Source organism: Giraffa tippelskirchi, chromosome 8 (genome assembly GCF_054371585.1).
Source record: "Giraffa tippelskirchi isolate mGirTip1 chromosome 8, T2T-mGirTip1v1.2.pri, whole genome shotgun sequence".
NCBI classification, from domain to species: Eukaryota; Metazoa; Chordata; class Mammalia; order Artiodactyla; family Giraffidae; genus Giraffa; species Giraffa tippelskirchi.
In genome coordinates, this window is record NC_137282.1 from 153,695,302 (window position 1) to 153,710,932 (window position 15,631).

Genomic DNA, 15,631 nt, shown 5'->3' on the forward strand with positions numbered 1-15,631 from the left:
CTCCATTCTGGTACTGCCTACAGCCCAGTTTAAAAGGGTTCACTTTATACCAAATAAGTCAATTCAAATCACCTCATATGGACATAGCAAGTATAACCATGTGAGGTCAAGGTAAGTTTAAGTGTGGAGGGAGCTGATGCCATTGTAAGAGCCCTGGGGCTCCCCAGGTGTCCCCGTGCCCCCTGAGCTGCCTTTGGAGCTCCTGAACCAGTGGTCAGAGGCGGGCACCTCAAAGAGGACTGAGCATGAGAAAACCCAGAGTGATGACAAAAAGCCTCCAGCCCGAGGACCACACAAGGACACCGACGACTAGGAGAGGACCGTGAGTGTCCATTTGCAGGAACAAAAATCTGCCTGTTAAGTTTGAAACCAAGAAGGGCAAACACGAAAGCTGAAAGGAGAGGTCAAGTTCAGAAATGCGAGAGGTCCCAGGAGTGTGGTTAGGCTCTGGGGGAAGCCCAGCCCATGGCGCAGGCAGCCGGCGGGCTCGGGGTGGGATGCACTGGGGTGAGGGGGGTAGTTGGCCGGGGGTGATTAGTGAGCAGTCAGCTTATCTCGGCCAGAAACAGCTCCTGTGGGGAGCAGATACCAGAGGCTCAGAAGGTGGCACTATGTCCGGCTCGGTCATGACTGGGGCAGCAAGGACAAATAGAAGCTGCAAACCCTAGCTGGGTCCCAGAGCAGACAGGTGGAAGTTTCTGTTAGGCCTCCCTCTCCCTGGGGAGGCCAAGCGCTGCCCGGGCACCACCTCCTGCTCCTCCGTGTCCAGGGCAGGTGGGAGGGCCCAGAGAACATGCATAAAATGGACAAAATGAACATTTCACGTACTTCTGTACCATTTAAAAAAGGCCTCTAGGGGCCTCCCTGTTGGCTCAGTGGTTAAGAATCCCCCTTTCAATGCAGGAGACATGGCTTCCATCCCCTGGTCCAGGAAGATACCACAGGCTGAGAAGTGACTATGCCTCTGTGCCACTAGTACTGAAGCCTGAGCAGCCTAGAGCTCAGCTCTGCAACAAGAGAAGCCACCACAATGAGATGTCCGCCAGCCACAACTAGAGAAAAGCCCGCACAGCAACGAAGACCCAGAACAGCCAAAAATTAAATTTAAAAAAATTTTTAATTAAAATTTTTAAAAATAAATTAAAAAGTCCTCTGGGCAAAAACCAGCCCCAATTCTTCTGGTTCTCCTTTGGACCCAGACATCTATGGCAAGGTAACTTCAGAGAGCTGGGGCTGACTGATGGCCCTCCCACTCACTGGGTAATTTTAAGAAAATCACATCCACTCCGAGTCTCCATTTATCCTGCTATAAAGCGGGGCTGATCAGACCTGCCTGTCCTTGTCACTGGAAGGTTCACAAAGGAACTTCACCAATATCCATCTCCAGAACTTTTTCATCATCCCAAACTGAAATTTTGTACCCGTTAAACAATAAGTTTTCTACCCACTTTTTACTGGCTCTTCAGAAGTCTTTTGCCAAGAAAAATCCTTTCTGTAGAATGAGAAAATTTGGAAAACTCAGCAGTGGTCACAGGACTGGAAAAGGTCAGTTTTCATTCCAATCCCAAAGAAGGGCAATGCCAAGGAATGTTCAAACTACTGCACATCTGCACTCATCTCACATACAAGCAAGGTAATGCTTAAAATCCTTCAAGTTAGGCTTCAACAGTATGTGAACTGAGAACTTCCAGATGTACAAGCTGGATTTAGAAAAGGCAGAGGAACAAGAGATCAAATTGCCAACATATGCTGGATTACACAAAAAAGCAAGAGAATTCGAGAAAAACATCTACTTCTACTTCATCAACTATGCTAAAGCCTTTGTGTGGATCACAACAAACTGTGGAAAATTCTTAAAAGAGATGGGAATACCAGACCACCTTACCTGTCTCCTGTGAAACCTGCAGGCAGGTCAAGAAGCAACAGTTAGAACTAGACATGAAACAACAGACTGGTTCCAATTGGGGAAGGAGTACATCAAGGCTGTATATTGTCACCCTGCTTATTTAACTTACATGCAGAGTACATCCTGCGAAACGCCGGGCTGGATAAAGCACAAGCTGGAATCAACATTGCTGGGAGAAATATCAATAACCTCAGATATGCAGATGATGCCACAGTAATGGCAGAAAGCAAAGAGGAACTAAAGAGCCTCTTGATGAAAGTGAAAGAGGAGAGTGAAAAAGCTGACTTAAAAAATTCAACATTCAAAAAATGAAGATCATGGCATCTGGTCCTATCACTTCATGGCAAATAGATGGGGAAACAATGGAAACAGTGACAGACTTTATTTTCTTGGGCTCCAAAATCACTGCAGATGGTGACTGCAGTCTTGCAATTAAAAGACGCTTGCTCCTTGGAAGAAAAGCTATGGCAAACCTAGACAGCATATTAAAAAGCAGAGACATCACTTTGCCTACAAAGGTCCATATAGTCAAAGCTATGGTTTTTCCAGTAGTCATGTATGGATGTGAGAGTTGGACCATAAAGAAGACTGAGCAGAAGAAATGATGCTTTTGAACTGTGGTGCTGGAGAAGACTCTTGAGAGTCCCTTGGACTGCAAGGAGATCAGACAGGTCAATTCTAAAGGAAATCAACCCTGAATATTCATTGGAAGGACTGATGTTGATGCTTCAATACTTTGGCCTCCTGATGCAAACAGCTGACTCATTGGAAAAGACCCTGATGCTGGGAAAGACTGAGGGCAGGAGGAGAAGGGGACGACAGAGAATGAGATGGTTGGATGGCATCACCAACTCAATGGACATGAGCTTGAGCGAACTCCGAGAGACAGCAAAGGACAGGGAAGCCTGGCGTGCCGCAGTCCATGAGGTCAAAAAGAGTCGGACACAACTGAGCAACTGAACAACAAGCCAACAGCAGCAGACTGAATCTGGCCCGAGGGCCAACTCCTAACAGAAGGTGCTGGAACATTAATGCCAGAGTCTTCCCCCATGCACCCGAGGATATCCCTCTATTTACCTGGGCATTCCAGGGAGTAGGAGATGCCACGAAGGCAATAACCAACTTTCACATGAAAAACACGAGCAACTGAATTTACTGCGTGACTCTCAGAGACACACATCAGCTGAATCTCGGGGGCCCTTCCTAGCTTCTGCCGCAGTTTCAGTATACAGCAGTTCCAGAGAGAGGATGAACCAGAAAATCTAGGCTAACTCAGCCTGAGAGGGTGTCTGCACTTCGGGGAGGTAAATTCGGGTGCCCACAGCCACCACCTTCGAGGAACACTGAAGAGCATCACCCACCCCCACCCGCTCCGCCTCCCCGGGAAGAGGCATAGAGCAGGCAGGGCCTCCGTGTGACTCAGAACCTTGTCTGACCATGAAATGCTGGAGAAAGGATCCAGACAGGTGCCTGAGCCACTGGCCACACACGGAAAGGCCAAGCACGTGCCCACAGCTTCCCAGGGGTCTGCCAACAGCGGCTGACTTGAAATTCCCCAGGGAAGCAGAGCTAGTCTCCTCTGAACAGATTAGGTGTCACAAGTCCATGTCCTCAGGGCCAGATCAGAAAGAGCCACCAGCACAAAAGCACTTCCCAGACCCAACCTGGGTTTCTCCGTCACAAGGAGCCTGAGCTGGTAGGGGGCCTGGCTGCAGCATGGTGTAATGGAGGGGGACTGGAATGGGGGATTCCAGGCCCTGGGGACACACCATCTAGCTCAGGCCCACCTCTCACTGGCTGCGTGAACCTCCAAAAGTTTCTTGACCCCTCTAAGCTGAAGCTTCCCACCAACTAAGGTAGGTGCTCTTAGCCTTACTCGAGCACAGGTTATCATAAAAGACAAGTGCCTGGTCCTTGTTAGTGCCTCTTTCCACAGTCCCTGGAATCCACCCAAGAACACACCATGCCCATTCCTCTCAGAAAGCCACAAAAGGCAGAGGCTCAGAGGACTTGTCACACTCTAACACCCATCACCTTCAGAAGACCCTTTTCTGCCAGTGACATTCTCTAAACATCCCCGCTTCCTCCCTCCTGACCTGCAGCAGTGCTTGCCTTAGGTGAAAGGTAAGAAGCAAAGGGTCCACGTGAATCTAAGATGCGCTGGGCAATGGGAGCAGCAAGCCTGGAAATGGGGCTCTGCCAAGATGCTTCTGAGCCGCCCTCCCGTTCACTGCAGAGCAACCATCAGGACAGCACTCAGCATCCTCTGAGTTCAGAGGGGAACCTGTCAGTTCCCCATCAGTGGACAAACACATCCTCACAATGCCTCCAAATGCCACGAGAAAAATTATCTTCCTAAAGGCCAAGGGTATTAATTTCCACATGAATCTAAGGGGTTAGTGCAGGTAAAGCGGCCTGGGGAGAAAGGCTAGAGCTTCCTGCTCATCACTGGGAAGACCAATCCCAATACTGAGAACACAGCCCCTAGGCAGTCAGCAGGCGCTGCAGGGGAACACTGAAAAGCATCACCCCCGCACCCCCCACCCCCCACCCCCGCACCCCACCCCCGTCTCCCCGGGAAGAGGCACAGAGCAGGCGGGGCCTCCGTGTGGCTCAGCACCCCTGGCTGCCCAGGGGGCATGGGAATTCAGTGTCAATCTCCCCCTCCCCACCTCACCCCCACCCCAGCAGCCCTCAGGCACTGCACTAGGCCTGGTGCCCTTTCCCTGCCCTGCCAGCCCGCCTCCTTCTGGCACACCCTGTCTCCCCTGGTCCTCTCCCTGGAGTGGAACCCAGGCTCCACAACAGGCAGCCTGCTCAGCCCTGGATACAGCCAGCTGTGAGCTAAAACTCACCGGCAACTGTGTGCAGGGTGCACTGGAAGCCTGGGGCGCTGGGGGCATTTCTGCTCTCACTATCCTTGTTTCAAAAAAGTGGTTCATGTTTTCTCCTTCTTAAAACTAATATACACTCCCCCATCCCGCCCCCATTTCTCTTCTCCATCAGCCTCCCACCTCTGGTTCAGTTCCCAGAGCACATGCCCTCAATGGGTGACTATTGCACCCTTACCATCAGCCCACCTGATCCCCATGATAACGCTCCAACTATTTTTATCTCAACCAGCTTTTCACAAGGGAGAATGAGATTCAGAAGGTAGGTGACGTCCCCAACATGGTTTGGCTCATGTGGCCACACTGACATCAGGGACACTCAGCGATGTTAATGCTGGTACAACCAGCATCAAAGCAGAGCAAGAGATGAAGGGCAAGGGAGACGTCGGGAAAACGGGATTAAGATTCATCCCAGGAACGGTATACGACCCCACAGCTTCCACGAAATGATGTGGGCCATCGCAATGGACTACAGAGGCAAAGGAGACCCCGAAGATATGCAATAGGATCACCATTTATGTAAGTTCCAAAAACAGGCAAAATTAAGTGGTGTCGTTTAGGGATGCATTGGTAGATGGCAAAACCGGGGACATTCGAGGATGGGAAAGAGCACCAGGCAGGGTGGGGCTTTTGTCCGAGGTGGGAGGAGGGGCTGCAGAGTACAGGTTCGCTGAAGGGCCCCTGCTTTTATGACTGTTTATTAAACACTCGTGTTTTATGCCCTTGTTTGTATGTATATTTCACAACTGAAGACGTCAATTATCCAAGACAAAAAAGTGGAGCCACTAGGTTGCTTCATTCAGTCAGTGTAACTTCTGGTCCCTAACTACTGGAGGTGAACTGGAATGATCTCGAAAGATCTAGATCCCACTACCTCAGATCAGAGGAAATGGCAACAGCAACCCAGAAGTACTCACCAGAAGGAATCATCAAAGGACTCCTCTCCTGCTCAAGTATTTGTCCGGCTCTTCCTACCATCCCAGTCATCACTGCACAGAGTTTGTGTTTAACACCAAATGTTTGTAGGGCTCCCGGGTCCCAGCTGAGGGGAGGGGGCTTCTGCCCTCCCAGGAGGCCAGTTTTCTCATTCCTCCGTCTCCGCAGATGACTAGGGGCAGAAGAGCCAGCTGGGGCCTCAGGACTAGATACATACGCCTTGCTGGGTCATGACAGGAGCCTGAGGAAGCTGCCCAGCTCAGGACTGAGAAACAGGAAACTGGTCACATGCATGGCCCAGTGGAAGGAGGGAGCTTCATCACTAAAGTTAACAAGGATGGGGCATGTTTACAGGTCTCCAGGGGCAGAGCCTGGACTCTGAATTCTGACCGCCCTGACCTCAAGCCCCAGCTCTGCCTCTCTACAAGGTATGCCACACTCACAAGGGTGTGACCTAGTGAATATTCCAAAGTCGAACAAGCAGGAATAAGGATTTCTCATCTGCAATAAACTTGGGACAACAGTTCCTACTCTTTACAGAGATGCTGTAAAGATAAAGAACAGAAGGAAGCCTTCTGAAACATGGGAGTGAACATGTCAGTCACTCAATCGTGTCTGACTCTTTGCAACCCCATGGACCATAGTCTGCCAGGCTTCTCTGCCCATGGGATTGTCCAGGCAAGAATACTGGAGTCCATTGCCATTCCCTTCTCCAGGGTACGTTCTCAAGCCTGGGATTGAGCTTCGGTCTCCTGCATTGTAGGTGAAGTCTCTATCTTCTGAGAAACATGAGAGGAACTCAATAAATGGTGTTTCTTTATCAAAACACAACAATGCTGGCAGCACTATGATGGGGGTGAAATGAATCCTGCTGTTTTCCCTCCAACTTCAGACATGGTACAGCTGGTTGACCTCGGGACAATTCTTGATGCTTTCTTCTCACTTGATTGGAAAGCATAAAAATACTTATCTCAAAAATTTTGGGGGGCTGCCCTGGTGGCTTAGTGGTAAAGAATCCGCCTGCCAATACAGGAGACACGGGTTCAATCCCTGGTCCAGGAAGATCCCACTTGCTACGGAGCAACTAAGCCCGAGCGCCACAACTACGGAGCCTGTGCTCTAGAGCCCGTGCTCCAAAGAAAAGGAGCCACCGCAGTGAGAAGCTCGTGAAACACAACTAGAGAGCGGCTCCCACTGGCCGCAACTACAGAAAAGTTCGAGCAGCAGCAAAGACCCAGCACACCCAGAAATAAATAAAGATATATCTTTTAAATGTTCTGGAAATCCTTCACAGGTGATTTAACTTTGTCAAAAGAAATACCAATTCCTGTCTCTCAACTTCCTTAAAATGATGAAATGTGAAGATAAATTAAAAATTTGTAAAAGGAAGACATAGAGAACAGACTTGTGCTTGTCAGGGCCGAAGGGGGACTGGGGGCAGGATGGTTTGGGAGTTTGGGATTAGAAGATGCAAACCATTATGTACAGAGTGGATAAACAAGAAGCTCCTACTGTACAGCACAAGGAACTATATTCAACATCTTGTGATATACCATAATGGGAAAGACTATGAAAAAATTTATATATGCACATATGGATAACTAAAGCACTTTGCTGTACAGCAGAAGTTAACACAACATTGTAAATCAACTATACAATAAAATAACCTTAAAAAAAGAAAAGAACTGGTTTCGAAAAAACTTATAAAAGGAGAGTTAGGTAAATTATCTAGTGGTCAGTCAATAATCACTATGTTAATTAATACCAATAAAGATACATAATTACAATATAGATTTTCCAGAAGCCCAAATTTAACCCTAAAGCTTCCAGTTCATTTTTCGATAAATCTATGTTTCCCAACGATAACAAATATACATTCTCACCAGTAAAGGTGTTAAAAATCAGTAAAATAACCCCCTCAAAAAGTAGGAAAGTTCAAAGATAAAGATCCTAGATAAAACAATACACCAACTGATTTGCAAATAGCTGACTATTGCGAAATGTTCATATTGTGGATTTCAACCCTCACAAGAGACTTTTCTACTAGCAAGGAGAGTGGGGCAGAGATGACAAATATGATAAAGAGAAAGCCAACTGTGTTGTTTTTATTTTTTAAAAGAGACTCTGTTAAGCAGTGACATACACCTTGGTTTAAAGGTCTCATATGGTACGAAACACTTGATATTTAGCAGAGACAAGGAGCCAACACCCTATGGTGTCGATCTGGATTTTATTTGTTATAGCAGAGCCAGTTTTCAGATCTTCGAAGCTGCTGCCTGTCCTTTTCCCACTGATTCTCAGCTATTCTTCTAGAAAGAAGGCATCAAAAGCTCCCAAGAGAACACTGCTCTCCCAACACACCATGAAACTCTTCTCTGCTTCCCCATCTAGAGGGTCATCCCATCACACTTACCATGATGGTGTGTTCTGGAAATCTGGACCGGACCAGCTTCACAAACTCCACAAAATGCTCCGAGTACCCATTGGCCACATCCAGGCAAATAAACTTAACCTGTGGCACAGCTTCCAGGATGTTGCTCATCTTTTCCAGATCATTCTTCCCACTGCCCGAACTCACGGCTACATGCTGTACCGAATAAACCAAGAGGCGTAAGACAGCAACGGTAAGTGGCGTTCAGAGGTCAGACCCTGCCTCCATCCACCCGCCAGTTCTGGGGACAGTACCGTGCCCCTCTGAGGTTCACCCTGATCACGCACACAGCAGACAGGCTCAAGAAACCCGCAGCAGCAGAGGCAAAGGAGATTCTCACAGTCAGTTATCTAAACCGTTGTCTTTTCCAACACTAAACTGCATATAAACACTAAACTGAGCCCTGCACCTCGGCCACACGATCTCATCCATGGCTTCTGCTTAATTTCCTCAAGCTTTCCACGTGGCCATCAAACCAGTCAATCTTAAAGGAAATCAACCTTGAATACTCATTGGAAGGACTGATGCTGAAGCTTCAATACTTTGGCCACTTGATGCAAAGAGCCAGTCTTGGAAAAGACCCTGATGCTGGGAAAGATTGAAGGCAGAAGGAGAAGGGGATGGCATAGGATGAGATAGTTGGATGGCATCATCAATTCAATGGACATGAACCAGGGTAAATTCTGGGAGATGGTAAGGGACAGGGAAGGCTGGCCTGCCGTAGTCCATGCGGTCGCAGAGTCAGACACGACTTGGCAACTGAACAACGCCACGTGGAACGCAAAACCATGGAGCGGCTGGTGCAAATTCTCCTCCTGGAGCAGAGGAGAGGAAAGGAAAACCAGAGTGGCCAGTCTGTGCAGGTTCCTCATGCCAAAGCCGTGGCCGTTACCCTGAGCACCCTAGTGAGGTGGGGGTGGGGGAGGAGAGAGGGAAAGATGTCTAAACCTCTCTGACAAAACTCCTTCCTACTTTCATTTTTGCTCCCAATACAACATTATCACAACATGCAAACTGTGCTCTCCCAGTGCGGGAGGTCCAAGTTCGATCCCTGGTCAGGGTACTAGATCCCACATGACGCAACTAAGACCCAGTGCAGCCAAATAACTAAATATTAAAAACAAAAGAAAGAAAAATGACATACAAGTCCTAATGCCACCAATAAAAAAGACAAAATGTCCCGAAGCACAAGAATGAACAAGATTGAAACGATCCCTCCTGTCTGCGCTGGGACATGTTTACATCTGATGCCACCACCTTCTCCTCCATGATACCCTCTCCCCTAACCTTCCTCAGCACCGGTGCCTCCAACCCACCTCTCTGCTGCTCTCAAAATCTGCTCTGTGGGTTTTAGTAGTTTATGCCTCATTAAAACTAGCCTGTGGGACTGTGCCCAGAGTTAGCATCTCACCTTCTATGATGTCTTTATTTTTTATAAATTTAAAATTTGTAAATTCAATATTTTAACTCACACTTCTAAACTATAAACTGCTGGTGAGCAGCACATCTTACTATCCTTTGTTACTACCCCCAAACCTCAAATCACAACAATGTAGCTGTACTCCACAGACTGAGTGTAAATGACTGGTAATGTGATACATACTGACTCCTACCTTCACTCCTGATGACAGTCTGATGGGTGCCCCAAGTCCACAGGTTCTTTCCCTCCCACTCAGCTCTGCTATCTTTTTTATCTTTCCTTTCATTTCTGTTAAAGTTTGGCAGGTGGAACTGGAGACTGGGAAGTTTCTCTCAGTGCCACTGGGTTTGTCATGCGTTCTCTTTTTAATGAGCTTTAACTTCAGTGGCAGTGGGGTAGTAAGTGAAATGATCGCCCTTAGTAATGAAAGCCACGGTTCTGATTCACAGTGCGCTGCTGGAAACTCACGCTCCCCAAACTTCCTCCAGAGAAGAAGAGGAGAAGGTGAAACAGAGATAATCCATTAGAATAAATTATGCCAAAAAGAAAAGACTCAAGCGTGAGCCAGAACTATTTCATCTCTGAAACCACCTCTTCGCCAATCAAAATCTACACATGGTCATGGCACAGCAAAGAAAAATATCCAGAAACTAGTGTAACTTCAAAAGCAGTACAATATGAGGTCATTTTCCAATCCAGATGATCTGACCATGGAAGAAATCACCTCCAGTGTACAGATGTCTCTTTGGCATGGACGCAGGACCACCCAGGGGTGCCAGGATCAAGATGCAGGACCACCCAAAGGTGCCAGGATCAAAGACTGGCATGTTCTATTGGGGTCTTTATTATTTTCAAACCACCTTTCTTTTTTTCAGTTACAGCTTTATTGAGATGTAGTCACATACACTTCATCTATTTAAAGTGCACAATTTAGTGGGTTTTAGTATATTCAGAGTTGTGCAACCATTACCACAATCAATTCTAGAACATCTCATTACCCCCAAGAGAAATCACCACACCCTTTAGCCCTCACTCTCAACTAATCCACTTCTGTTTCTATAGGTTTCCCTTGTCTCAACATTTCATGTAAATAGAATCATATATAGGGCTTTTTGTGTCTGGCTTTTTCACTTAGCAAAATGTTTTTGAAACAAGAGTGAAGCAGGCAGGGCACAACCTTTAAAAGAATGACACAGACCAAGGACACAACATAAACAGTCATTGTTGTTGTTCACTAATTCTACTTAGCACGCCACGGCGATGGTGGAGTAAAAGGACGTGTGCTTATCTTCTCCTGTGAGAACATCAAAATCACAACTAGCTGTTGAACAACCATGGACAGGAGGATGTTGGAACCCATCAACATAAACTGATTAGAACCAAATACGTTCAAGATGGAGGACAAGCAGACTTCCACTAGAACTTGAGCCTCAGTATATGCTCACTGTAACACATCAGCAAGCTAAATGACACACCCACAGGCACCAGGACAGTTCCAAGGCTGCCCATCAAGGACCAAAGAGTCGGTAGTGGCCCAGTTCCTGGAAATCTCCACCCCCTCACCAAAATAGTTGGAATAATCCTCCCACTCATTATCCTATGAAGTTACCCAAACCATAGAAACTAGTGAAAGTGAAAAGTTGAAAGCATTAATTCACTCAGCTCAGTCAGTCGCGTCTGATTCTTTGGACCCCGTGGACTGTAGCTCGCCAGGCTCCTCTGTCCATGGGATTCTCCAGGTAAGAATACGGGAGTGGGTTGCCATGCCCCTCTCCAGGGGATCTTCCCAACCCAGGGATCAAACTTGGGTCTCCCACACTGCAGGCAGATTCTTTACTGACTGAGACACCAGGGAAGCACCCCATAAAAGCTAACCACACCACATTTCAAACTTCCCAGGTGACGCCAGTGGTAAAAGAAACTGCCTGCCAATGCAGAAGATGTAAGAGATGTGGGTTCAGTCTCTGCGTCAGGAAGATCCCCTTGAGAAAGGCATGACAACCCACTCCCGTATCCTTCCCTGGAGAATCCCATGGACAGAGGAGCCTGGCGGGCTACAGTCCAGGGACTCGCAAAGAGTCAGACAAAACTGAGGCAACTGAGCACTCAGTACCACATTTCAAGGTCACTCCTGCCTTCTGAGATGGCCCACACTCTGTGGTATGTGTTTCTTTCAAATAAATCCGCTTCTTACCTATCTCTTTGGGCTTCCCAGGTGGCGTGAGTGGTAAAGGACCTGCCTGCCAAGGCAGGAGACATAAGAGATGTGGGTTTGATCCCTGGATCAGGAAGATCCCCTGGAGGAGGGCATGGCAACTCACTTCAGCATTCTTGCCTGGAAATCCCTATGGACAGAAGAGCCTGGTGGGCTAGTCCATAGGGTCACAAAGAGTTGGACACAACTGAAGCCACTTAGCATGCAGCACACCTATCACTTTGTCTCTCATTGAATTCTTTCTGCGATGAAACATCAAGAATCTGAGCTTCAATAGGTCCTGAAACCCCAGTGTGTGATATCATTTGAAAGACCATGGGTTTGGTTGGGTTTGAGTCCCAGCCATGTGGGTCCAAGTCCCAGTTTGAGGTGAAAAGCTTCATTTCCAAGGTTCATTCATGTTGTAGCATGAAACAATACTTTATTGCCCTTCTTAGCTGAATATTCCACCCTATGGGTATCCTAGGTTTTGTTTGTTCATCAGCTGATGGACACTTGGGTTGTTTCTACCATCTGGCTACCATGAATAGTGCTACTATGAACATCTGTGCGGGCTTCTCCCCTGGTGGTTCAGATGGTAAAGAATCTGCCTGCAATGCGGGAGACATGAGAGACCTGGGTTCGATCCCCGGGTTGGGATGATCCCCTGGAGGAGGGCACAGCAACCCACTCCAGTATTCTTGCCTGGAGAATCCCCATTGACAGAGGACCCTGGTGGTCTGTAGTCCATGGGGTTGCAAAGAGTCGGACATGACTGAGCGACTAAGCATGCATCAATATCCGTGTATAAGGTTTTGTGTGAACATGTATTTTTATATCTGTTGGGTCTATTCTAGGAATAGAATTGCTAGGTGATGTGGTAACTCCTATGTTGAACCTTCTGAGAAATTGCCGAACTGTTTTCCAAAGCAGTGGCACCTTGTTACATTCCCACCAGCCACGTCAGAGGGTTCCAATTTCTGCACATCTACACCAACACTTTGTATTATCTGCCTTTTTGATTAAAGCCATCCCGGAGAGCATACTGTTTATTCTGCTCCATCATATTCGGCTCCAATTATAACAACTTATTATAATTAGATGTTTTTTCTCAACAAAAGCCATGTTCGGAAAGGACTCAATCCCTGGCAGGAAATACTGCTGGGTCCTCCGCAAGCTCTCATGACAGAACACTTCACTTTCCAAGGGGAAAAAAGATGCTCCTTACAGGTAAATCATCGTATTTTTAAAAAGAAGTACAGAACAGGTTTCCTCGGCAAATTCCTAGCAACGATCAAGGGCTGGGGGTTCACTATTGCCTTCCCCAGTTTCTCTTTGGGACTGTGTGTCTCTTGTTGTTAGTGTTCAGTCGCTAAGTCATATCTGACTCTTTGACCCCACGGGCTGCAGCGCACCAGGCTTCCCTGTCTTCCACTCTCTCCCGAGAGTCTGTGTCTATCTGCTGCCAACTCAAATCCTTTTGACTACCCTGACGATTTCCTTTCCTGGGCAACAAAGGTCATTTATAACCAGGGTAGAGTCTTACCTGCAGGCATTCTGGGTGATTAGCTGCAAAGAGCCTCCAGTCATCCAGGGTATAATGCTTGTGAATCGCTGTAAACATGGAGTGCTAGGAAACAAAATGGAAAGGCACCATTAGGACGAGGAGTCAAGGGAGCCCTGCTCCGCCTTCCTCCATATGGTGAGGTTAAACCACCAACACAAAACCATCCAGGGTTCCAGCCATTCACGCTTCATTTGCTTTGAATATACTCCGAGGAGCCCCAAACAGAAGAAGGTGTAACCAGGGAAATCACAGGACCGTGTGCTTTCCATTCTAATCTCATCAGCCAACACAGCATTCAAGATTTAGGAGGCAATGCCAAGAGGCAGGGTTGGGAGAGGACAAGGGAGGGTTCTGAGAGCCCTGGTCCAGACCGCATGTGACAGGCCAAGAGCAGCACAGAGGGCTGGTCTCCTGCTAGTCAGCAGTGCAGCCCGAAGGCAAAGTGATGCTTCTTCTTGTTGTTCAGGGGCTACGTCATGTCTGACTCTTTGCAACCCCATGGACTGCAGCACGCCAGGCATTCCTGTCCTTCACTCTCTCCCAAAGCTTGCTCAAACTCATGTCCATTGAGTCGGTGATGCCATCCAACCATCTCACCCTCCTCTGTTGCCCCCTTCTGCCCTCAATCTTTCCCAGCATCAGGGTCTTTTCCAATGAGTCAGCTCTTCACATCAGGTGCCAAAGTATTGGAGCTTAGTGATGCTTAGTCAACCCAAAAGAACCTCAGCTTCTACCTGAAAGCTTCTCTTTGTGTTCACAACCTAAACATTTCCTGCTAAAAGCTAAACTCATCAGGCAGCTGGTATTCTTGAGGGAAGGAAGTACATAAATCCTAATTCTAAGACTATGACCATCAACCCAACAAGGGTTTTGTTGGGTTGAACATCAATTATTGAACATCAATTTTGTGCAAGCACATCACATACACTATTTCATGTACTTCTCAGAACAACTTTGTACAACAGCAATAACTTCATGGGCAAAGACAGGGCTTAAGAAACTTACATTTAAGAAATTTAACAATTGCTTGGCCAAAAGCGGGCAAAGGACAGAATCAAACTCAAATCTGAATCAGAAACCAGGCTCCTCTCCTCCTCCTGTTTAGGTGCCTAACTCCTAACTTCTCTCAGTCTGCTGCTGCTGCTGCTGCTCAGTCGCTTCAGTCGTGTCCGACTCTGTGCGACCCCACAGACGGCAGCCCACCAGGCTCCGCCGTCCCTGGGATTCTCCAGGCAAGAATACTGGAGTGGGTTGCCATTTCCTTCTCTAGTGCATGAAAGGGAAAAGTGAAAGTGAAGTCGCTCAGTCGTGTCCGACTCTTAGCGACCTCATGGACTGCAGCCTACCAGGCTCCCCCGTCCATGGGATTTTCCAGGCAAGAGTACTGGAGCGGGGTGCCATTGCCTTCTCCATCTCTCAGTCTATCTCCCCCATTAAAAAATTCTCTGACTTTACTGATGCAAGGAATTAACTCAGCATTCCAGAAATGGAAAATTCATAGGACCTACACACGATTAGCTATTTCAGTGAACACTGTCTCATTTATGGAAGGTCTTTCCTGTGCAAATGGGAAGAGCCTAGCAAGTTCTCTGTTTCTTGTGAAATGGTAATCTGATATGTGAATCAATCAGGGCTATTAATTGCTCCCTGATTCCATGCACTTTTACACAAATACATAATTCATGAAGAGCAATGGCTGATCACAGCAGAGTGAGGGAAAGATAGGGAGAAAAAAAAAAACACAAATTCCTTTTCCAATTAATTTGTTAGCCTCCGGCCCAAAGCTCAACAGGGGCTGAGGGCGGACAGACGATGCAACTGATCCTGGACTCAGACCTCAGGCAGACCACCCCCTACACTATTTGGTGAGTTCATAATTTGTTTGAAAATCTTCCTTCTAATCACTGGCTAATAATGAATCCCAGCACCTCCTGAGGTTAGACGTGCTGCCCACAGCAAGAAGCTCTTTCAACTAATTGGATTTATCTTTTCACTTGGCAGGCATTGTCTACGGAAATAGATGCACAGACTCTGAGCATCAGAAGCATACATTTCACATCGATGATGAGTTAAGATGCACTGAACCTTGAATCCAAATGCGGACACAGATGCGTGAGATGAAGGCTTTGCCCACAGCAACTTTGCCTTTATTTTCCCAAGCCCAGGATACTACTCCCTTTACAGGCAGAAAGACAGCAGCTGGCACCAGGGACCTCAAGCTTGTATCAGTACTATTATCTGCCAGTGTCAGTTGGGAGGCAGATCTATTATGCTGGAGTCAGTCTG

General features: G+C 47.4%; 1 protein-coding gene across 7 annotated transcripts in view; it reads right to left on the bottom strand.

Annotated features, from left to right (window-relative positions):
• Positions 1-15,631, bottom strand: part of GMPR (guanosine monophosphate reductase) — a 55,790-nt gene that overhangs the window by 30,088 nt on the left and 10,071 nt on the right. For 3 of the 7 annotated variants that reach the window (XR_014061687.1, XR_014061686.1, XM_081518167.1), the window contains exons 3-4: positions 13,325-13,408; positions 8,147-8,320 (exon numbers count right to left, since the gene is read on the bottom strand). Coding sequence is in view for 3 of the 7 variants with exons in the window: in XM_081518167.1 (XP_081374293.1) it covers positions 8,147-8,320; positions 13,325-13,408 (258 nt within the window). In the remaining 4 variants the exon portion in view is untranslated. Of the gene's footprint in view, positions 1-8,142; positions 8,321-13,324; positions 13,409-15,631 lie in introns of all 7 variants that reach the window. The other 4 variants (XR_014061689.1, XR_014061688.1, XM_081518168.1 and 1 more) reach the window with 2 other exon arrangements.